The sequence below is a fragment of the Lepus europaeus genome, chromosome 10 (assembly GCF_033115175.1).
Source record: "Lepus europaeus isolate LE1 chromosome 10, mLepTim1.pri, whole genome shotgun sequence".
Lineage (NCBI taxonomy): Eukaryota > Metazoa > Chordata > Mammalia > Lagomorpha > Leporidae > Lepus > Lepus europaeus.
In genome coordinates, this window is record NC_084836.1 from 110,660,412 (window position 1) to 110,685,092 (window position 24,681).

A 24,681-nucleotide genomic window follows, 5' to 3' on the forward strand; every position below is an offset into this window, starting at 1 on the left:
GGACCTGCAGGAGAGAGCCCAGGTCTGGGGCACAGGGGTTCGGCGGTCACTGCGGCCCTTGGCCCAGGAAGGGGCTGGGGTAAAGTGGGGAGCTTGCACGGCTCTGCCAGCTTTATCGCCACCTTGCAGGGGAGGAGTCTGAGGACGAGAGGGGCCAATGCCTGCCCAGGGCCAGGCTGAGTGTGGGGTCTGGGCTGAAACCCCTGTCTACACACTCCCAGGTTGCACTGCACCTGCGCACCCTCGGCCCCCAGGCCAGAGGCTGGTTTGGACGCGGTCCTTAGACCAACAGTGTTTCCAGATACCATTTCCTGTGTCTTCGATACCGACAGCAGGAAGTGAGCCTGGCACTCTGTTAGCTTTTGGGGTCAGATGCTCAAGTGCCAAGTTCAGGTGACCCAGAAAAACCTTTCTAGGTCAAATTACAATCTCTGAAGCTTTTCTTCTTGCCTCCTCCTCCTCTAACCGCCTCACGGCGGAGCGCTGTCGTTAACAGATTTCCCTTCCAACAATACAAGCCCTCGGTGGCATGATTGAGGGCTTGGTTTATAGCTGGGGAGAAAACCTCACTCACATCGTCCGCCCGCTGTCTGTCACCCCCTAACCCCCACGCCACAGTCCCGCCTGCCAAGCCCTCAGACGTCTGTTAGCCAATTGTCTTTGGCAAGAATCAGTTTTGGGCCGTGTTCCCGGCCGCTCAGGTGATAGATCATTGTCAAGCACCAATACTGGCAGCACAAGGCCGCAGCCCACTGACCGCAGCCCAGCCCCCGGCGCCCTGCTCTGGGAGGCCACAGAACAAGGCCACGGAAGTGGCTGAGCCCGGCCCTCGGAGGACGGGCCTGGAGCTCTGCCAGCCCTGTAGATGCCTGCGCTTGCTTGTCCAGTTTGTTCCTGTGTGGAGTGGGAGTCTTAGTGGGCATAGCTGGTGACGGTTCTGGAGAGAATGCTGGTAGGTCAGTGACAGGAGCACCGGGCTGATGGTGAGCATCGTGGAAGTGTTGCACAGGTTACTAAGATGACCGACTGGTTGTAGCTATGTGGATGCTGTCGCATGTCACCACGCCTGGGATGGTCGTAGCTATGGGGGATGCCAACATGTGTCACCATGCCTGGGACGGTTGTGGCTATGTGGATGTTGTCGCGTGTCACCATGCCTGGGATGGTCGTAGCTATGGGGGATGCCAACATGTGTCACCACGCCTGGGACGGTCGTGGCTATGTGGATGTTGTCGCGTGTCACCACGCCTGGGATGGTCATAGCTATGTGGATGCCATCACGTGTCACCATGCCTGGGACGGTTGTGGCTATGTGGATGCCATCACGTGTCACCATGCCTGGGACGGTTGTGGCTATGTGGATGTTGTCGCGTGTCACCATGCCTGGGATGGTCGTAGCTATGGGGGATGCCAACATGTGTCACCATGCCTGGGATGGTTGTGGCTATGTGGATGTTGTTGCGTGTCACCACGCCTGGGATGGTCGTAGCTATGGGGGATGCCAACATGTGTCACCATGCCTGGGACGGTTGTGGCTATGTGGATGTTGTCACGTGTCACCATGCCTGGGATGGTCGTAGCTATGGGGGATGCCAACATGTGTCACCACGCCTGGGACGGTCGTGGCTATGTGGATGTTGTTGCGTGTCACCACGCCTGGGATGGTCATAGCTATGTGGATGCCATCACGTGTCACCACGCCTGGGACGGTTGTGGCTATGTGGATGCCATCACGTGTCACCATGCCTGGGACGGTCGTGGCTATGTGGATGTTGTCGCGTGTCACCATGCCTGGGATGGTCGTAGCTATGGGGGATGCCAACATGTGTCACCATGCCTGGGATGGTCGTAGCTATGTGGATGTTGTCGCGTGTCACCATGCCTGGGACGGTTGTGGCTATGTGGATGCCATCACGTGTCACCATGCCTGGGACGGTTGTGGCTATGTGGATGCTGTCACATGTCACCACGTGCATCCTCAGGACTGCCGTGGTCCTCATGCCAGCCTGCAGGCGTCTCACAGCTGAGTCTCTGTGGATGCTGCCTTCAGGGAGGATGCCTTGGCGAGCCTGTTCCCCTGCAGTGGTCTACATCCTTGGCTCATCCATTTGGGGACACAGTTGCTTGTCTCTGGCCTCAGCTTGGGGACTCTGCAGGGTCAGCCCTGCTGCAGGGCGCCTGTGGTACAGACAGAAGCCTCGATGGTGGCTGCAGCACAGCTCGGTGGGCCCCTCTGCCCACCTTGCATGCCTGGCTCCCTGCAGCTCCCCAGTCAGTGCCTACCTGAGGTTTCACCTCGGGTGTGTAGCTAGGGAAGTGGCTGTAGGACAGCCAGTCACCAGCCAGGTGCAGTGCGGATCCTGACTGATGCCACTTGCTCTCTGAGGAGTGGCCCTGGGGCTCCCTTACCTGCCTGGGCCGCCCCCTTGGCCCAGGAGGGTCCTCACCCCCGCCCTGGCTCCACCCAGTGTGACGTTCAGGGTGCAAACAAGGAAACTGAGGCCCAGGGAGGGGAAGGCCTTGTTTGTGGCCACATCATGGGTGGGGTCCTCCTTTCAGCCTCTGGAGATGGTGCCTAGGTATGTATTAAACAGGCTGGTCCAGGGCTGGACACGTGGCAGTCGGCTGTGGTACCTGGGCCCACGACACGCGTTAGCAGGTGCGTCTGCAGCAGGGGGGCAGCTGGCTGGCCTGGAAGTGGGGGTCTGTGAGGGCCTTGAACTGAGCGGGAGAGGAAGTGATGGGAACTTCAGGTGTCCGGCAGCCACTGCAGGGCCTAGGCGGAAACGTGAGCGGGCAGCGTCCTCACATGGGGCTTCTTCCATCCTGAAAAGCAGGACGGGGATGAGTGCCTGTGATGGAGGGGGGCCGGCCTGCACACACGCACACACACACACACACACACCAGGGGACAGAGAGAGAGAGAGACAGAAATCTTCCATTCACTGGTTTTCTCCCCAAATGCCTACCACAGCCAGAGCTGGGCCAGACCAAAGTCAGGAACCTGGAGCTCCATCTGGGTCTCTCACGTGGGTGGCAGAGACCCAGCTACTTGAGCCATCTCTGCTGCCTCCCAGGGGGCACATTAGCAAGAAGCTTGACCGGAAGCAGAACTAGGTCTCAAATCCAGGCACTCTGATGGGGGCCGTGGGCACCCCAAGCGGCAGCTTAACCAGCTTGGCCGCTGTACCGCAGTCCTGCTGTGGTCTGACCCTCAAGTGCTTTGAGTGCACGGTGAAGGATCTGGACTTTTCACAGCTAGGAAGATGGCTTGGAGGAGAGTGGCCTGTGCAGAGCCACACAGGGGCCTTGTCTGTCATGGCCCCTGCTGGCCACTGACTGCCTGAGCCTGTGGGTACTCAGTAAGTAATTGTGGGATAAATGAGCCAAGGAGGGGCCGGAGCCATGGCTCACTTGGTTAATCCTCCACCTGCGGCGCTGGCATCCCATATGGGCGCTGGGTTCTAGTCCTGGCTGCCCCTCTTCCAGTCCAGCTCTCTGCTGTGGCCCGGGAAAGCAGTGGAGGATGGCCCAAGTGCTTGGGCCCCTGCACCCGCGTGAGAGACCAGGAGGAAGTACCTGGCTCCTGGCTTTGGATCGTCACAGCTCCAGCCTTAGCGGCCATTTGGGAGGGTGAACCAATGAAAGGAAGACCTTTCTCTCTGTCTCTCTCTCTTTCACTGTCTAACTCTGTCAAATAAAAAAAAAAGTTTCTTTAAAATAAATAAATAAATAAATGAGCCAAGGAACAAGTGGAGGGAAGATGTGCTGGGGAAAGGTGTCTCTGGTCACAGGGTGTGGGAGGCTCTGAAGACACCTGCTTCTGGTGGGGGGGGTTCTCCTTTTTACAGTGGGGGCTGTGGGTCCCTGTGTATCCTCCTCCCCATCCCCAGAGAGGCCCGCTGGCACCAGCTTGGGCAAGCAGAGGGACCAGCTGAGGGCGTGCATAGAGGATACTCCTGCAGTGAAGACCCAGGTGGAGTCTGGGGCCAACGTGATGGGGTCAGGGCCCTGGCCCTTGGCCGGCCCCCTTTGACCATGCCCTGACCCACTTCCCTGCCCAGCTCCCTGCAGCCCCGCCCTAGCAGGTCTGCAGCCCCCTTGGAGCCATTCCCCCTCAGAGCGGCCAAATGAAAATGTTTGTTGAAAACAACATGTGCATAATTAAAGCTTAATGAGCGCTTGTCAGTTTGGAATGTGCAATTAGATTTATAATCAGGCATGGGAGCGAGCTCCAAACAGCTTTCAAATGGAGCTGAGCGCGTGGATGATGTTCGCCGTGAATCCATGGTCATGTAGGCGATGTGTGGGCCACCAGTGGCAGCAGGGAAGACACAGCGGCCTGCCAGGCCACCATGCTGTGCTCACAGGGAGGTCTTGCCCATCGGACCTCTTTGGCGGCTCAGCCAGCTGGTATGCTGCACTCCTGGAGGTGGGTCCGCTGTTGGTTGGAGCTAGAGTTCCTGTGTGCAGTCCAGGAGATCTGTGGCAGGGCCGAATGGGGAGACAGGCTTGTGACAGGTCCAGCTTCCTTGGTCTCCAGGATGACTTAGCCAGGCCAGAACCCCAACCACACTGGTGCCCAGCCTGCAAGCTGGCCTGCGAGTAGAGCTCTGGTCTGGGAAATGGGTCCGTAATTTGCTCCCATACCCAGAACACATAGCAGGGCCTCTGTTAACGTTTGTTGAATGAGTGAATGCCCCTTTAGCAGACCGTGTCTTAAGCAAGTGGCTGGCCTTTTTGAGGCCTCAGTTCCCCATATCTGCGGTTCCGAGTCTGGGTAGACAGAGTCTGGGACAACGTCTAGACCAGCACTGCCCACTAGGAATATATGCAAACCACAACCAGGATTTAGAATTTTCTAGTAGCCACTTTAAAAAGTAACAAGAAACAGGTAAAATTCATTTTAAGAGTACATTTTCATTAAGCCCAGTGTATCCCACATCTTATCATTCTAGAAGCCACGCCCAAGGACGATGCCCCAGGCCCACAGCCGTGAGGTCACCGGGTCCTACCCCCAACTTCACACAGCGGGGACTTGGGGTGGGGAGCCAGGGTGGGCCTTTAGGGAGGCCAGGGACCTCGACTTTGGACTGGGCTGAGAGTGTCCTGGCTGTGTGGTCTTGGGCAGCTCTCGTAACCTCTCTGGACCTCAGTCAAAGCCCTGGGCAGAATAGGAGTGGAAGTTACATCTGGCAAAGCAGGAGCACCCATCAGGTGAAAAAAAATTTTTTTTAGTGAAAACTTGATGTTTGGTATTTCAGGAACAACGCACAGACCTTAACCCCTGGGGGGAAAATCAGCTCTCAGCTGAACTTTCTTACAGACTTTAATTTACAAATTTTATTTCACATTACACACAGAGGCGTGCACCCAGAGTCTTTCCCGTACTTGACCTTGGTGATTTGTGTGAAGCTACGTCCAGGTCCTTTGTCCACAGAAGAGGAGAAGTAGTGGCAGCCTGACAGGGCTGATGTGAGGACTCTGCCGTCCAGTGAGAATTAGCGCCCAGCTTTCCAGGGCTGTCTGTCTACTGGGCAGTGTCCCCAGCACTTCCTGTGTGCTAGCTGAACCCAAATGGCAGCCATACCCATTTTCCTGATGAGGAAACTGAGACACATAACTTGGTTCAAAAAAAAAAAAAATACCTGGGGGGCTCGTGTTACGGCATAGTCGGTAAAACTGCCACCTGCGATGCATACATCCATATAGGAGATGGTTCATGTCCCGGCTACTCCACTTCCAATCTAGCTCCCTGCTGGTGGTCTGGGGGATGGCCCAAGTACGTGGGCTCCTGTCAACATCCTGGGAGACCCAGATGAAGCTCCTGACTCCTGGCTTCAGCCTGGCCCAGCCCCAACCATTGCAGCTGTTTGGGGAGTGGCCAACAGATTCTCTCTCTCTCTCTCTCTCTCTCTCTCTAACTCTCTAACTTTCAAATAAATCAATCTTAAAATGTCACACACTGAAAGCAACATGCCCAGATTTGAACCAAGACAGCCTGGCACCAGCACCCATGTAGGTAACTTCTCTGCTCTCTCACTTCTGCAAGGGGACGTGGCCTGGAACTGGCCGTACATAGAGGGCCATGCCCCCTTCCTGCCTCTCTTCCATTTGCACAGGCCCCTGTGCCCCTGCCCCTACCCCTACCTCAACCCTTCCCCCAGCCTCTCTCTGGTCCTGATGTGTATCTCCCCATGAGATTGCCACATAAAACCACACTCTCTGCAGGGCCTGAGTTGCCGCTGCCACGTTCGCTGCTTCTGTCTTTTGAGCCGTGCTTTATCTGTGCAGCACAATGTTCTCACGGCCCGGAGTGGGGCAGGCAGGAGCTGTGGATACGCTTTGATTGCTTCCTCCACAGATCTCCGTGATGCGCATCTCTCTGTGTCTGTCACTGGCTGGGCTCAGAGCCGTGCCTCCGTGGTCTTTGATCTGTGTGTCTGCACGGAGGGGAGAAGCAGCACCTCTTACAGAACAGCTGTTGCTCGGGCACCTGCGGCCAAGGCCAAGTTCAGAAAGGTTTGATAGCTTTGGGCAAGCTCCCCAGCACCCCGAGCCTCACCTTGCTCGTCTCTGCAGTGGGTCTGGTCCTGGCAGCCTGGAGGTTTCCAGGGACACCCTGTGAGATGGCAAGGGGCAGCTCTGGGACAGTGGCTGCTCACTGGCCCACGGGTACAGGAGCCTTGGACATCCTGCTCCCTGCTCTTTCCCCAGCTGCCTCGAGTGCATCCGGTTTCCAAGTCATTTTCAGGATGCTTCTCTTGACAGATTCTCTTCCTTGCTCCTACTTACCTGTGATGAGCTCGTCCTAGCCCTTGTCTCATATGTCAAAGAAGAGGCCAGCATTTAATATCTGAAACGCGAGGCTGAGTTCCGCGTGGTGCAAAGCGAGTGCTTGCAAGGGAAGCAAGAGCTCAGCTTGGCAGGGTTTCGGGGGTGTGGAGTCCTGGGACCAGGGCCTCTCAGGAGCAGGAGGGTCTGGGACCGGCGTCCCTGGAAGTGCACGTGTGGCTCCTGGGCTAAGGCTGTTTGTTACCTTGATCACTTGACCTCCACAGGCCGGGGGTCTGCACAGCTGTCACTGGCCCGTTGTGATGGTTTTGTGATTACTTGTTTGCAGCCTGGGGTTATGGCCACAAACACCACTCCGTGCTTTCCTTTCTCGGATTTGGAGACTAAGGAGATTTTATTCTCTTGCCCTGGCTGACAGCCCCTGTAAAGGACTCGGGGCTGCTTGAGGGGAGGTGCTGTGCCCTGGTCCTTACAGCTGGTCTGGCGTCTGGCACACAGTACACACTCGCCTGGTATCAGCCCGTGAGTGACGGCTGTGACTCGGAGTCCCTGTGGCCCCCACTCTTCTGTGCCTTGTGATTACTTGTTGACACGTATGTGAGTTCCCAGAGGGGAGCCACAGGACCCAGTTACTGCTGGGAGCCTGTTCTTTGGTGCTTGGCAGATCCTCTGTGCGTGATACAACAGAAGCACTGCCTGCTGTCACTTGGCTTCAGCGTGTGTGAATCGTAGCTTAGGCCCACGACAGTACAAGAGAGAGTGGGAAGAAGATATGAGAGCGACAGGATTGAGGTGGAGGGGTGGAGGAGGGAGAAGCTTCAGACGAAAGGAGAGGAAGTCAGGCTGGGAGTGATGTGCATGTGGTAGGGAAAGTTGGGAGAATTGTTCAGTGACATGGGAGACAAGGCCCCTGCCAGACAAGGTGGGGTGAGGCTGATAAGAGGATATGAATTTAGCATATGATAATAATAGAAGAAAATACTTACTAAGCATCCATCAGAAATAGTTAACATTGGCAAGCACTGTGTTACAGAAGTTAACGCATACCTGATAGAGGACATCAAGAATGTCATGAGGTAGGAAAAACAGTCACCACTATTACTGTTGGACAGGTGGAGACGCTAAGGCAGAGAAAAGTTAGACCCAGGGCCACCCAGCCAGTGAGTGGTGACGCCGGCGCTCAGATTCAGGAATCACAGACCTGAATTAAGTCCAAAGCTGAGTTCTAGATGGAGGCTCTCAGGTTGGGCCCAAGAATCTGGAGATGTAAAAGCAAGCCCGGAAAAAAAGGTAGACCTAGCAAGGGTTGGGTTTCAGCGGGTGGAGAAAGGGAGGAGGAGGGTGTTGCAGGCTCATGATGCGGCAGCAAGCGAAGGCAAGGGCGCCGGAGGGTGCGGCACTGGGCTGCTGTCGGAGCCGAGACTCGGGCTGCGCTGTTATGGAAGTCTCCGATGCAAGGCCACGCGATGCAGATTTGATCCCAGGAGTGATGTGCTTGCCCAGGGGTCCCTAGTGCCAGCTCTGGATTTGAAGATGAGGTGGGGAAGCCGAGCAGCAGGCTTCTGGGGATGACAGAGTCGGGGATGTAGGAGAGAAGGCATGTCCCGTCACACAGGAGTACCGAGGTGGGACTGTGAGGGTGGTGATGCCTTCTCTTACGACGGCAGTGCTGGGGAGAGAGCAAGTGTATTCATAGGTCAAGAGTCCGGTTTGGGATGTGCTGAATCTGAGGTGCTCCTGGGTAAATGAGGGAGGCCCCCAGGGGAAGCTGTGGAATCTGGAGGCAATTTGCTGAAGATGAGAATTTGAGAGTGAGTGACATGTGACCCTGAGAAGCCATGACATTGTCCAGGGAAAGAGCAAATGGAGTGAGGAGGAAGTACCAGGCTCACAAATCCACACACCTAACTGTCCCTCCCACCCATTCCACCTGTGCGCTCCACCAGGCACCATCCATCCAGACATCCATCCATGCATCCCAAACACCAGTCCCAAGCATCTGTCTGTCTTACCCACCATCCCTCTCACCTTTTCATACACCTGTCTCTTCAGCCTCACTCAGCCATCCTGTCTCATCTGTCCATCCATCCATCCATCCATCCCTCCTCATTCTAACCATCCAGTCTCTACATCCCAACCACCCATCTTCATCCCTCCATTCGCCCATACCACCAAATAGCCATTTATTAATAATTAATAATTGTATATTGAGAACATGTTGAAATCATAATATTGTGAACATATTGGCTTAAACTGTCATTGAAGTTAATTTCACATGTTTCTATATTTAATTTTTAAACTGTGGTACCAGAAAGTTTAAAATTTAAATAGGTGACTCACATTTGTGACTTGAATTGTGTTTTTGTTGGATAGTACTAATTTATCCATCCATCCATTCTCTATTCAGCCATCCATCATCCAGCCAGCCATCCCATCCCATCTCATCCCATCCCATCCATAATCTGTCCATTCACCCATCATCCATCATCCATCTTATCCATCATCCCTCCATCCATCCATCTACCAGCCATCCATTACTCTCTCCTTCCCTTTCTTCTGTCCATCCACCAGCCACTTTATATGTCCATCCACAAGTATTTAGTGTGCCCATCATGAATCAGTGACTCTGTGGGTCATCGAATGAAGAAACAGGCTTGGAGCAGTTAAGGAACCTGTCCAAGGTGGCACAGATGGAGCTGGAATCTGGTTCTCTAAAATCGAGGCTTTTTACCTTGGCTACCTATTTACTACATTTCCTTAAATATTAAGAAAATACTTTGGGGGAACATGTGCTTGGATGGGGTGGGAAGGGGCCTAGGAATGTGTCCCTAAGGGGACCACACAGTGTGGGGAGAGACAGACCCTGTCCAAGCCTCTGTGAGCCATGTCCCCGGTGGCTGTCATGAAAGGGTTAGCCCCACACACTCGATATTTGCAAAAATATGGGTTCTTTCCGATTCCAAAACTCATTTCCATGACAAAACTCTTGGGAAGAGAAGATGAAGGCCTGGCTTCTGCAGAACAATCTTCCAGCTGTAATGAGGACTGAAGATGGCAATGGGAAAAGGAATTATAATTAGAATATGAAATGGGGGAAATTAATCTATTCCAGTCAGTGTACAAGGATGTTCTCCTGGCGTTTCATGGAAATTCTTAGGCTGTTGTTCCCTCTCCATTTATTCCCCCTACATTTTAAAGCAATACAGAGGTTGGGTGGGTGAAAAAAAGACCTTTGACTAAGGGACTGATACACAGTGAAATCTGCCCAGAATTGAAGTCCACGTGCCTCTGCACATCTCTCTATGCATATGCAGTGGCTGTTTGGAGCTGCATTCCTGCGGTTGCAGGTGCACGGTGTGCGAGTTCACCTGCCTTTCCCAGACGCGCCTGCTGTGGGTTCTTGCACCCAGTCACGTGCAGGGTCCCTGAGATGTGCACACAGAAGCTTGCACTGTTGGTGTTGGCGTGTGTCACCTGTGGACGTGGTGTGTGTGTGTGTGGTTAAGTGCTGTCTCGGCTGCAGTGCAGTGTGCAGCACGGGTCCACACCAGCTCAGGTCTGTGGTGCCTGTGTGACTGCACACTTGTGCAGTCCTATACCTTTGCGTTAGTGGGGGTCAGTGCAGGTGTGCGCGCGAGGAGGAGGTGGCCTTGCTGTGTTTGAGGGCAAAGGCAGCTCTGACCCCTTGGCTTGTAAGTTCATCCCCCAGAAGGTCTTGCAGGAGGAGGGGAAGAAGGAGTGAGGCCTGTGCCTCAGTGCCCTGGAAGCCCAAAGCCCAGGAGCCCTCAGGGCTCCCCTCACACACCCCTTCCTGCCTCCCTCCCTCCGTGGGCTCTGGCATAGTGGAGCCCTGGCAGAGATGGGCAGAGCCAGGCCCTCCCTTTCTGCCTGTGGGGCTCTGTACAGGGCTGCTTGGCCTGCTCCAGGACCCCGTGCAAGGCCCCCAGGGCAACGGACCTCAGGCAGACCCAGGACCTCCCCGGACACCTATGCTGACTTCTCAAGTCCTCCTTGAGAGCCCAAAGTGAGCTTCGCTGCACCATGTAGCAGCTTTCTCGATGTTGGCTGAACAGACAAGTGAATGAGTAAGCTCTGGGGACCTCATGGGCTCTACTGCCCCTCCCCCATGCCTGCCCCCAACACTCCCTCCTGCAAAATCCAGGGTTTCCCACCCCCATCTCCAAGACCATTGCCAACTGCTCAGTGTGGGGAGTTCCTGCTTCTCCCTGGTCTCTAACACACACTTAGCAAGCACCTGTTAGATGCCAGGCCCTGGGCTAATTGTTCATTGTGTGGAAAGATCCATTAGGGAGCTTGAGCCCCATGGGAAAGACAGAGCAAAAGAAAATAAATGACCCTGGAGTCCCTACTTATCCTCTCTACACCTGTTTCCTTGCTTTTCATTTATTGTTATTATTAATTAATTTGTTTGAGAGACAGAGGGCGGGGGGTGGGGGGAGAGAGGCAGGCAGGCAAGCAGACTGATCCTATCCGCTTTTTCATCCCCAAATATCTCCAAGGTTAGGACTGGGCTGAGCTGAAACTGGCAACCAGGAACTCCATCCTGGTCTCCAATGTGGGTGGCAGGAACCCAATAACTAGAGCCATCACCTGCTGCCTCCCAGGGTGTGCATTAGCAAGAAACTGAAATCAGGCAGACCCGGCTCTCTGATGTGAGACATGTCACTGCTAGGCTAAATGCCTGCCCCTGACCAGTTTCCTTGCTTTGACACAGGGAAACGAATGCTTTCCTCATTGCTCTGTTGTGAGGATTAATTGAAGTATTTTATGGGAAGCATTTTGCTCAGTGCCAGAGAGATGTTTGTTCATTTACCAAATGTGCATCGATTGCCCGCTTTGCACATCAGTGGCCCCTGGCTTCATGGTGGCCCTGTCCCAGCCAACATTTGGGAAATGATGGCTGTCACCAAGGTTTGGCGGATCATCATTCCCTCTGCTCCTTTGATACGTATTTGATACTTTTAACCAATATAATATTGTTTAAGAAATGTTGCTTTATAGTTCAGATATCTCATTAAACTTAGTCCCTCTCCATTTCCAATTATTCTTTCCATTAGAATATATGTATAAATCATTTATCATTTTTAAAATAAGTTTTACTTTTATCCAAGTCCTCAGTGGCCATGGTGACATCTACCAGTAGCCAGGAGTTTTTGTTTCAAGGTCCCCGACCCAGCCCCATTCACAGCTCTGTTCCTAATGCCTGTGCCAGGTGCTGGGGCATTCAGAGTGACCAGGACACATTCCAGCATCTACATTGCTGCCACTCTGGGACAAATGACAAATGTGGAAAGAGTCTGTTGTAAGAGAGGCAGCCAGGGGAGGCTAGAGCTTGGTGGGCCTCTCAGAGGAGGTGGCCCCTAAGCAGGGCCTTGCAGCATTAGCTCCGGGTGCAGTGTGGTGGGTGAAGCCTTGCATTTGGGATCAGCATCCACACCAGGTATGGCATTGTCCTTATCTTTGGGCAGCACAGCAGTCACCACGGAACTCAGTCCCTCCCCATGTCAAGGAGGCACTTGGGTGGAACCTAGACAGGAAGACAGGTTTGGTAAGAGGCAATGTGGAGGATAAAAGCCCCAGCCTGCCACTCCAGGATCCCATATGGACCCTGATTCGAGTCCTGGCTGCTCCACTTCTGATCCAGGTCCCTGCTAGTGCACCTGAGAAAGTGGCGGAGGATGGCCCAAGTCCTTGCGCCCCTGTACCCACGTGGGAGACCCGGAAGAAGCTTCTGGCCCCTGGCTTCAGATCAGCTCAGCTATAGCCATTGCAGCCATTTGTGGAGTGCACCAGAAGATGGAAGACCCCTCTCTCTGTCTCTGCCTTTCTCTGTAACTCTTTCAAATAAATAAAAATAAATCTTAAAAAAAAAAAAGAGGGAGAGGCAGGCGCCGCAGCTCACTAGGCTAATCCTCCACCTGCGGCCCTGGCACCCCAGGGTTCTAGTCCCAGTTGGGGTGCCGGATTCTGTCCTGGTTGCTCCTCTTCCAGTCCAGCTCTCTGCTGTGGCCTGGGAAGGCAGTGGAGGATGGCCCAAGTGCTTGGGCCCTGCACCCACACGGGAGACCAGGAGGAAGCACCTGGCTCCTGGCTTTGGATTAGCACAGCGCTCTGGCCGTGGCGGCCATTTAGGGGGTGAACCAATGGAAGGAAGACCTTTCTCTCTGTCTCTCTCTCTCACTGTCTAACTCTACCTGTCAAAAAAAAAAAAAAAAAAAGAGACAATGTGAATGTTGTAGTGACGTCTTCATTCATTCAATCATTCGTTTGTGCAGCAAACACTTTTTTTTTTAAAAAAGCTTTATTTATTTACTTGAAAGGCAGTTAGAGAGAGGCAGAGACCGAAAGAGAGAGAGGTCTTCCATTTGCTGGTTCACTCCCCACATGGCCACAATGGCTAGAGCGGCGCCGATCCTAAGCCAGGAGCCAGGTGTTTCTTCTGGGTCTCCCATGCGGGTGCAGAAACCCAAGGACTTGGGCCATCTTCTACTGCTTTCCCAGGCCATAGCAGAGAGCTGTATCAGAAAGGATTCAAACCAGAGCCCCTATGGGATGCCGGCACTGCAGGTGGAGGCTTTACCTGCCACGCCACAGCGCCGGCCCCTGCAAACATTTCTTGACTATCTACTCTGGGTCAGGCACTGTTTTAGGAGCTGGGAGGCATCCATGGATGGATCGACCCAATCCTTGACTCCAGGAGCCTTTATTTCAGCAGGAGGACTCCAACTGCAGGCAATGAACATGATTAATAAGTAGATTATTGGGGCTGGTGCTATGGCATTCCATACGGGTGCCGGTTCCCGTCCCGGCTGCCCCACTTCTGATCCAGCTCTCTGCTGTGGCCTGGGAAAGCAGTGGAAGATGGGCCAAGTCCTTGGGCCCCTGCACCCGTGTGGGAGACCTAGAAGAAGCTCCTGGCTCCTGGCTTCAGATTGGCCCAACTCTGGCCATTGAGGCCAACTGGGGAGTGAACCAGCGGATGGAAGACCGCTCTGTCTCTCTGCCTCTGCCTCTCTGAAACTCTGCCTTTCAAATAAATAAATAAATCTTTAACAAATTTAATTCTATTAAAAAAAGTAAATTCTTGAGCATGCCACAAGGCAAAAGGGGCTGTAGAATAACAAGTAAGCTGAGGAAATGCAGGGCTCAGCGAGGGCACGGCGGGCAGGGGCAGGTGGTTCTCAGAGCCGGGGGTAGGGGCTGCCTCCGAGGCGCTTGTTGAGTGAAGTCTCTCTGCGGGCAGGGTGTGAGCCAAGCCCTCAAGCACGGCTGTGGGAGTGAGGACGTTTAAAACCTCCGCAAGGTCCCCATGGTGATGGCTGTCAATCACAAAAACATGTCTGAGTGGGTCCAGCAGAAAATCTGCTCGCACAGTGAGCCCAGCTGATCAATCAGGCCACGCTAGCTGACGAAGGTACAGAGCCTTCTGGGAGCAATGTTGGAGCAGCTGGAGGCTGCAAGCCACTCAGCTGCCCGGGAGCCTCGACTGCTCACATACGTTGGCTACATCTGTGGAATGCTGGGTCCTGGGAGAAAGATGTGAAACCCTTCCCGAGGCGTGTTACAGAGACAGCACTCTAGTGCAAGCGGTGTGTCTAGTGTGCTGTCGTCGGTGTGAAAGAGACGACTTGAAATCCTACACAGTGTCTTCAGGACGTGGCAAACATGGGAATGGAAAATCCACGCATTGATTTCCGTATTTTGCACGGACATAGACTTACCTTTCAGAGCCCGCTCACGTGATGTAGACCACCTCTGAAGGGATTTGGAAATCTGGGGGACCTGGGGGTCTCCGGGGAGGGCAGCAGATGGGGTAGGCAGTGTTGCTTTCCATAGTTTTGGAATTTTGCACCTTGTGCCTATCAATTGTGTAATTAAAGTAAAGTGACTGCCGCTGGTGTCCCACTCTGGACCCGCCCACTCAAGCCGTCTGCCTCCCGCCGTGAGCGCTGCCTGCTGGTGGCTGGCAGCCAGTGTCATTCTCTGAGGGCTGCTCTTCACCAAATGGGGGCCCCTGCGGGGTGGCCCACAGCCCACAACCAGCCTGCCTGGCCTGCAGGGTCTCCTTGCCTTTAGTTTCAAGGCCTGACTAACTCTGCAGAGCAATGCATGTCCCAGGGCATCCGAGGGATGCAAGTGTCCAGCAGAAGCTGCATCCTTGATTCGCTCTGGCCACTGCCCTGTCTTGCTTCCCTTCACCCTATAGATTTTTCCCCAAAGGGACCCCCTGAGAGACCACATGCGGTGAGCCCTTGCCTGATGGCATGTCTGGGGACTGCTGCCTGAGATGCCCGAGAGTCCAGTGCTGTCCACTGCAGGAGTTTACAGCATGGGGCCCACTGCCGTCACCCCACTGGGCAGATGAGGAGCCTCCAGTGTTTGCACACTAGCTCAGACCACACATCAGGACACAGAAGGAGCCCGTGGCCTCGGAGCCCACATTTCTCTCTACACCTGCTTCTCTGAACACAGGATTGTAATTCCTGCTGGTGGTTCCTAACACAGCACTCCCTGCACATGGCCAGGGTGCCCTGCGGGATGAGGATGGGGTGGGTGGGTGGGTACAGCCATTTAGGATGGTAACAGTCAGACAGCACGGCTGGGGTAGACTCTCGGGACCTCAGGCTTGGAGATCTCAGTGTTCCCAGGCACGCGGGAGTCCAGTCCCAGTGGTCCCCTGAACATCATTTTGGCCACAGAAGATGTTTGCATACTTCTGGGGCATGGGAGTTTCAGTACCTGACAAGGCAGCCTGCCTGTGTCTACAGACAAGGTGTAGAGAGCACACTTTGCTCTAAGTGTGAATAACAATGCAGCTCAAGCCCTTGGGGTTCCTGGAACAGGGGCTGCACCTCCACCCTAGAAGAAGCCCTGCTAAAATGGGGCCTGGGGCATCCTGGGCTCCAACCTTGGCCTCTGTGGGCCCACAGCCCCTCCCTCCCAGTGCCCTCGGTACCCTGACCTGCAGTGGCTTTTCCTGGTGCCGCTTCAGGAACAGTTTAATCAGAGCTGCTTCTCTCTCTCTCTCTCTCTGTTCTAGTTTGATGGTGACAGTGCCTACGTGGGGATGAGTGACGGAAACCCAGAGCTCCTGTCAACCAGCCAGGTGGGTTCCCTGTCCTCCCCAGGCCAGGGGCTAAGCGTGGGGCTGGTTGAAGCCGGGCTGCTCCTGGAGTGAAGGGGGCGGACACAGCCCATGACTGTCCTCCGTCACAGCGGTCACGATTCCCAGTTGAGTGCCTTTGAAAGGGATGATCAAAGTGGGGCTGCAGTGTTCTCTGGCTTGGAGTGGACATCAGTGACCCTCATGGAGCTGGGAACGCCTGGGCTGTGTTCCCCAGGCTCAGAGGGAGGTTTTCAGCAGCAGTGAGCAGAGGTGTCCCGTGTTCCCTGATGCCACCTGCCTCACCACTGTGCAGCCCCCACAGAGACGCGCTCCCTATGTAGTCACGCAGGGCTCTCCTGCCCACCTGGAGCAGGGCATGGCCCCGGGAGGGCAGTAGACAGGGCACCAAGGGAGGAGAGCAGAGGCTGCCTGTGAGGTCCCCATGCCCAGGCATGCACAGAAATCAGGTTTTCTACTGACCCTGCTCTCTGCAGAGTTCTTTTCTCTGAGCTGGGAGCTTCCTCAGTGTAGATCGTGATACCCTAGAGAGTCCTCACTGCGGGGGCCGAGGGCCAGGGGAGGGTTCTGCCTTCTGGCTGAGGGCCGGGGTAGGGTCCTCACTGCACAATGTGATGCCAGCGAGAACCCTCACAGCTGTTTACGTGCCTTGCTCTGTGACAGGCCATAGGTGAGTAATGTGTGGCCGGGGCCTTGGGGAGCATGGCCAGCGCGGAAGATGCTGCAGTCTCGGGGCTAGGGGTGCACGGAAGCTCCGCTGCATGGCTGCTCCCTGTCCCCGGCTGTGTGAGGGTCCCTGCGCTGGGGCTGCCAGCATGCCCGTCCCTGGCCAGTCCCTGTGTGCGCGCCGTGCTGCTGTCGCGGCAGAGCTGCCTCGTGTGGCTCTGGCTGTGTCAGCCAGCGAGACAGGCTCAGGTCCTGCAGGTGGTCATTTTTAAAAAATTTATTTGAAAGGCAGAGTTACAGAGAGAGAGAGAGAGAGAGAGAGAGAGAGATCTTCCATGTGCTGGTTTACTCCCCAAAAAGCTGCAGTGGCCAGGGCTGTGCCAAGCTGAATCCAGGAGTCAGGAGCTTCTTCCAGGTCTCCCACATGAGTGGCAGTGGCCCAAGCACTTGGGCCATCTTTTGCTGCTTTCCCAGGTGCATTAGCAGGGAGTGGGTCAGAAGTGGAACATCTGAGTCTTGAACCAGCGCCCATATGAGATACCGGTGTTGTAGGCAGTGGCTTGGCCTCCTGAACCACAGCGCCAGCCCTGTGGGTCGTCATTTTGGTAGCCCACTCTGAAGTGGTTCTGTGGTCCGTAATCAACCTGGAAATGGGGTTGCCTCAAGCACAGACCTACCCCTGAGTATCCCACCTGGGCCTTCCCACAACCTGCAAATGCACTGTGTCAGCACGGGGAGCGCTGGCGGCCTGAGCCGTCCTGTGGTGTGGTCAGCGCTGGCTCAGACTCTATTGGAAAGTGGGACCCAGTGGCCTCTGTGGTCTTAGGCAGAGAGGAGTGCAGTCCCTGGGAGAGGAGACCCAGGACAAACCAAGCCCCTGCCAAGCCACGCACGGCAACCATCTCGACTGCTCTCCCACAGCTTCTCAGATCTCAAAGCGCCTTCTCAGCGGTTGTTTGGTGGAACTGAGGCTGAGGGCTGCTGGCCGACAGCCCAGGTGGCTCACAGCTGTGTGGCTGGGGCTCAGAGACGCTGCACAGCCTCACCTTGCCCTGCCTGTTCAGGGCCCCATTCCCACCAAACGCTGCTGTAACCCTCTTCAGCCTGAATGTCCCCTCCCTCGAAGGTGACCCTCCCAATCCGATGAGGTCCCCTCCCCTGATTCTCTCTGATGGCACCTGGTCGTTTGAATCCCTGGCATTAGTTACTGTCGTTTTCCACATATCTATCTTGGCTAATGTCTGATTTCCATGCTAGACCGTGACCTCCATGAGAGAAGATTCTAGTCTCATATCCACTGCTGTGTGGCCCAGGGGGGCCCAGTATCTGGCACAAAGCAGACACTCAGGAAATATCTGCACCATGAGTGAGTGTGATCCCTTCTCTGTCTGAAATCCAGTTTTCCTGACAGTGGAACCAGGTGGTTGGACTTCCTGAGGGTCCTTCCCAGTCTTCTGTGCTGTCACCCAGAGGGTCTTCCTAATTTAGGGCTTTATGCAGTTGACATCAGGATTCTCAGGTCTACCAGATGGCGTCTTCATGGGAGTGAGTTGTACAGCTGCAATGGAGACTTCCTATAGTGCGTCAGTGAGTTTTTGCTGCATAACAAATACCTTAGAATGTCGTGGTGGAGAGCAAGATGCTTGCCTAGTTCATGATCCCAGGGGTTGGCAGTTTGGCTGGGTTCTGCTAGGTGACTCTTCTGGTCCCAGCTAGGAGCACTGGAGTCAGTGTGGTAGGTTGGGGGTGGGGGCGCTCGTCCTGCTCCACTTGGTCTCTCCCCCTCCAGCAGGCCGGCCTCAGCTTGTTCATGTGGTGGGAGAAGGGTTGCAGAGCTGCAAGACCTCCTGAGGTTTAGGTTTGGACCTGCAGATGATTCTTGCGGCTCAGTCCCTTGATCAAGCCAGTCACGGGGAAAGAGACTGTACCTCACGACAGGAGGGCCTGCAACGCACAAACTACCACGTGTGGAAAACACATGGAGGTAGTTCATGCTGATTTTGATGAGAAAGGACTTAAATTCTTCCAGTTCCTATGGCTCCCTTGGCTTGGTGGGACTCTGCCAGCTTCTAAGTCTCTAGTGGGAAAACGTCTGTGTGTTTCCTCCCCGTCTTCCCCCTGGAGTGCCTGCTTGAACTCGCACCTGCACACACACATGCGTGCCTCTCACGGGGTCTGCTCACCGACTGCAGGAAGCAGCTTGTCCCAGCTCCTGAAGGATCGACATAAATATGTGGCCGCGTGGGTTCAACGAAGGCCCCACAGCCCATGCAGCATTCAGCTCTCCACGTGGCTGAGAACTCTGTAAAAGTGGTTAAATGTGAAGCTTGCTCATTTGCAGTGCCTATTGGACATCTACTATGTACAAGATCTGGTTAGGAGTGGGGAGCCATTTCTGGAAAGCATTTGCGTCCATAATCACCTGCTTGAATGCAGAGCCACACACACGTACACACACAGCACTTCCATTTACTGGCTCACTCCCCAAATGTCCCCAATAGCTGGGGCTGGGTCAGAAGTCCAAGAGTCCATCCCAGGGGAGCACTCAAGCTCTTCCATCATCACCCACTGCCCCCTGCCCACCCCACCCCCACCCCCAGATATGTCGGCCGGAAGCTGTATTGCAAGCAGAGGTGCTGGGCCTTGAAGCAGCACTCCAATGTGGGAGGTGGCACCTCCAGCAGTGGCTTCACCTGCTGCGCCACAAGGCCCCCTTAATGGAGTACTTCCCCCCAAACAGCCTCTTCTTGACTTGGAAACGTGTGCCTTCTTTAAAAGCTTTCAAACCGGCCCTTAGGGACTTCAGGTCTCTTTTGCAAGTACATGCTTCGCAGTGTGGCTTTTGCAGGCCTCCCCAAAATCCCTTGCACAGCTCCCATTAGCACTCATGCATTGCCATACCCCCCACCCTGCCCCGGGACGATTTTCTGCCCCACTTGCCAGGGCTGCAGCCCATCAGCGGCACCTGGAGACAGGGTGCCTGGGGCAGATGGCCCTTCCCCCAGTGAGAGCAGATTCTGTCCAGGGTTTGCTGGGATTGCTAGTTCCTGGTTGTGTGATCCAGGATCCTTCTTCCTGGAATAAGGGGAAGGAGAAAACAAGTGGGCTCTGCCCCAGCTGGCAGGATCCAGAGTCCAGGTCTGCCGTGCCCAGCAGGGGCCAGATGCCCCTGTGCAAGGGATGTCAGTTTCCTGTGCAATGGGCGGGCATTGCCTGCCTCCAGGGTGCTCTGAGAAACCAAGGAGGGCTTGGGGCCCCAAGCCTCTCTAACAGGCTGGGGTACCTGTCGTCCGGCTGCTGGTGGAGCTGCTAACTACTCACAGCTGCCCTTCTCAGGGACTCGGCCACTGCCAGGTGGGAACCCTGAGCAGGGAGGGGGCCAGGGGTGTCTCGGAGCAGAGTCCCTTTTCTCAAGGGGCCTTCCCATGGAGCTCTGGCTGACTGTAGCAAGGCCCAGCTGAGCCCACGTCCTCGCTGAGCTCCACCCCTCTCTTTTCATAGGAAGCCCTGTCGCAGACTCTGCTTCGAGGGAATCTAACCCAAGAGTATGCCGACTGGGAAAACCAGCTGCAATGCAGGTTCCTTGTTTTTGTCACCAGAGGTAACGCTGGGGCCATGGAGAGGAGCTCTGCTGGCCCCTGGTGCTCAGCCGCAGCTCTGCCCTGGATGTCACCAACAAGTGCCTACTTGTCCCTTCAGCCATGCTGCCAATGTCCCTTCATTGCTGTTTTCCTGGCAGGGGGTGGGGGCCGCGTGCCATGTGCATGGCTTTTAATTCTGACTGCTAAAGCTGTCAGGATTTTTCCCAAGAACCATTGAAGGCGTGTGTGCTTGTAACAGGGAGAGACAGAGTAGAGGTGAGATCGAGGGAGATGGGATAGCATGATCAAGTTTGCTGTTTTCAAAGCTCTCGGTGGCAAGAGCGAATGCTGGGAGACCAGCTGGGAGGGTGTGGTCATCGCCCTAGTGGAGGCTGCTGGGGTCCTAGGTTACGGTAGAGGTAGAGCAGGCGGGAAGAAGCAGAAGGATCTGAGATGTGTTTTGGAAATAAAGTTGTAGGTATTGACCGTGAAAGGGAGAGAGCGATGGATTGATGGGTGACACCAGGCTCTGAGTGTGAGCCTGTTCCTAGCGTGGGGGTGGTGTCACTTTCTTTTACTTTCAATCCTTTTTTACAATATTTTTTCCCATGGAGACATAGTAATTGGACTTACTTATGGGCACAGGATGACATTTCAATACTTGTGTACAATGTGTAATGATCACACAAGGATAACAAGAGTACCCATCACTTCAAATATTTATCACTTGTTTGTGCTGGGAATATTAAAAGTCCTCTCTACTAACTATTTTGAAATATATGAGGGTACTTCAAAAAGCTCATAGAAAATGGAATTAAAATATTTTGGTACAAAATAATTTTTTAATTCCATTTTCCACAAACCTCTTGAAGTATATTTAACTGTATCATTGCTGTCAACCATTGCCATCCTGCTGTGTTAGAGAGCATTAAAAGTTATTCCAGCGTTGTGGTGCAGTGGGTAAAGCCACCACCTGTGACGCTAGCATCCCCTTGTGGACATTTGTTCGAGTCCCGGATGCTCCACTTCCGGTCCAGCTCCTTGCTAGTGCCCCTGGGAAATCAGCAGAAGATGGCCTAGCACTTGGACCCCTTTGTACACGTGGGAGACCCAGAGGAAGTTCCTGGCTCCTGGCTTTGGTCTGGCCAAGCCCTGGCTGTTGTGGACATGTGGGGAGAGAACAAGTGGATGGAGGATCTCTCTCTCTGTCTCTGCTTCTCCCTCTCTCTCCCTCTGTAACTGCCTTTCAAGATCTTAATTCCTCCTGGTGGTGCCATTGTCTGCCCTGGGAAGGCCTGGAGAGGTACAGATTTGATAAGGTCAAACTTGGACATGTTTCATTTAAGATGCTCATCCAAGCAAGAGTCTAGAGCTCACAGGAGCAATGCATTTGGAAGTCCTGGTATTGAATCCTTAGGAGTGGGTGAGATTCGTGGAGAGAGAGGGAAGAGGAGACTGGTGGGGCACTGATGACTCTGGTGCTGAGCTCTGGCATATGAGGGTAAAGTAGAAAAGGAGTGGAAGACTGGGGCACTGATGGGAAGGAGGAGGAGAACGTGGAGTCACAGAACCCAAGGAGAGAAAAATGATGTTGGCTGCACAGCTCCTTCCTTGTCAAAGGATCCATTTTAAATTAATCAATGATGTAAATAGACTCAAGGAAACCATAAAAGACAGCAGCGGGGCAGACTTTGAATTATGCTTTGTGGCTTTCGAGTGAGGAAGGCATTTCTAGCACTCAAACCTCCGAAGGAAAGACTGAAAAAATTGACCACAGACTGATGTGACCAAAACAACGTAAGTAAAATCAAAAAGACCAATGATACATTGGGCAAAAATATTATCAACCACAGCATAATCGAAGGATCAACCACCAGAATAACTGAAGAATTCCTGCAAATCCATCCAAAACCCTGGTGGAGAAAAGGGAAGGAGATATGGGCCAAGGAAAGGAAATAGGTGGACCTTCCATTTGTGGACAAGTGCTAGGACGGGTTCATCGAGAAACAAAGTAAAGCTGCACTTGGGGGACGGGCCCTTAGCCTCGCAGTTACATGCTGGGTAGGACGCCCACATCTCACATCAGCGCGCCTGGGTTCAGCTTAGAGCTCTGGCTCTTGATACCGGCCTCCTGCTAACACAGGCTCTAGGGGGCGGCAGGTGCTGGCTCAGGTCACTGGGTTCCTGCCCCTGACATGGGAGACTTGGGTTGAGTTCTCAGCTCCCAGCTCCCAGCTTTGGCCTCCACCCAGCACCAGCTGTTGCAGGCAATTGGATATAGAGAATGAAGTAGTGGATGGAAGCTCGCTCTCTCTCCCCGCTTGTGTGTGTGTGTGTGTGTGCGCGTGCTTGCCCCCTTCTTTCTCCAACCCAAATAAATAACTTTTAAAAAACCTACCATTTTGCACCTCTGAGATTAATAAAAACCTAACAGTTTGCTACCTCTCTGTTGGCGTTCTTGTGGGGAACCAGGCATTTTATGCATTGTTGGGGGTGGGGCAGGGAGTACATGGTTTAACAACTCAGGAGGCAAATTAACACCATCTAGCAAAACTCCCAGTGCACTGATTTTTAATTCAGATCATCTCCTTTTGGAAATATATCCTACTGATTGATACATTTGTGCACACGAAAAATGACATATTTGAGATTATCCATTGTGGTATTATTTATAATGGCAAAAGATTGGATGTAAACGAATGCCCAGCAATATGGGATTAATTAAATAAATTGTGTGCCTCTATCAAAAGGAATAGCATGGAACTCAAAGAATAAGGAAACTGAAGCGATATCCAAGTTTTTTAGATACATTATTGATGCAAAAAAGCAAGGTGTAAAAACAGTAAGAGTTGTTTGTTACCATTTATGCAATAAAGGTAATAAGAATGTTTTATGTGCTTGCATTTGATTAACATATCTCTGGAAAGACACACAGAAAGGAACAGTGGGTTGTGCGTCGGGTATATGTGCCTGTGTGTGTGTGTGTGTGTTATGAAGGGGGGCAGGTCGTGGACAGGGTAGAAAAGAGAGTTTTGGATTTTCATATTTAGGAGATTTTAAAATAGGGTTTATTTCAGAAAGTTAAGCAGGTGGCATTGTGGTGTGGTGGGTCAAGCTACAAGCTGAGATGCCTGCATGCCGTATCACAGAGCCTCTGCTTCCACGCCAGCCTCATGCTGATGTGCCTGGGAGGCAGCAGATGATGTCCCTGCCACCCATGTGGGAGACGTGGGTTGAGTACCAGACTCCTGGCTTTATCCTCACCCAACTATGGTTGTTGTGAGAACTTGAGGAGTGAACCAACAGACTGGAGATCTCTCCCCATCTGTCTCTGCCTTTCAAATAAAAATAAAAATCAATATTTTTAAAAAGGAAGCCATCTAGATCTCAGCTAAAGCAGCTGTGCTGGTAGGGGCCATCATGTGGGTCCATGGGTGGAAGGAAGCAGAAGTAGGAGGGAGGACGTGTAAACAGTAAGCACAAATAGCTTGCACGATGAGGGGGAGACTGCAGGTCAGTGAGATGGGGGCTCCACAGATGGGATCATCTAAACAGGCAGGAGTCTGTGATGTTGGGTTGTGGCTGGGAAGCATCCAGGAGAGGGTGAGGTGGACTCATGGTTTAAGTTTCCAAAGGAGATGGGAAGGGGTGGCTCCTGCCTGGAGGTGGGGCTGTGGCCTTAGCCTAGAGCAGGGACAGAGGGGGCTGGGGTTGGCAGGGAGCAGCGGGCATCTGCACCTGAAGGGTTGGGGCAGGTCACCTGCTGAGTGCCAGTGCCCTGGGGTCCAGGTAGGGGGCAGAGGGTCTGGGTGTTTGTTGTGGAGTGTAGGAGAGCAAGCTTCTGTGCAGGTGCTGTGGGTGCAGATGGGGTGGGAGTCAGGGTGTGTTAAACCAGGGAAAGGGATTGTCCACACAGGTGTACGGGACGGCACCCTAGCTCTTCAGCCCCAAAGAGAGGTGGACACGAAAGGCCAAGCAGTCTGAGCTGGGCATGGAGAGGACACGGGCCTAGGGCGCGAGTCCAGAGTGGCAGAAGTACCACGGGAGGGGGCGGGGCTGGACATCGAGGGTGCTTTAGTCAGAGAGGGAAGGGGCTGAGCTGCTGTGGGTGTTGGCAGGCCTCTGGGCATGTTGGGGCGGAGGAGCCGAGGCTCCTGGCAGTGGAGTGCAGCATCCACCTGGAGACCAAGCTGAGGGGACTCAGGAAGGGGTGGATGGGGCGATGGAGAGGGAGGGGGTGTCAATCCCACCTTCCGATCCAAGGGAGGAGGCATGAGGCTGGGGTGTGGTGGAGAAGCCAAGTTCCCACTGGGGCCGGAGGCAGTGGAGCGCACTTTCTAAGATGTGGCTGGGAAACGGGGCCCTGTTGTTAGAATGGCAATCCCAGCGGCCCAGGAGCTGCTTGCAAGGAGATGCTGCCCACTAGGCCTGACGGTTTGGGGAGGGCTTCTGCTTAGGGTGCTCGCTGAGGAGCCCTTAGGCCTCCAGAGAGCA

At 54.0% G+C, this 24,681-nt stretch overlaps 1 protein-coding gene across 2 annotated transcripts in view; it reads left to right on the plus strand.

Moving 5' to 3' along the window:
• TOX2 (TOX high mobility group box family member 2) overlaps nt 1-24,681 on the plus strand; it is a 132,600-nt gene that overhangs the window by 36,811 nt on the left and 71,108 nt on the right. For both annotated transcript variants that reach the window (XM_062202363.1, XM_062202364.1), the window contains exon 2: nt 15,857-15,922. In XM_062202363.1, coding sequence (XP_062058347.1) covers nt 15,857-15,922 — 66 coding nt within the window. The remainder of the gene's footprint in view (nt 1-15,856; nt 15,923-24,681) is intronic.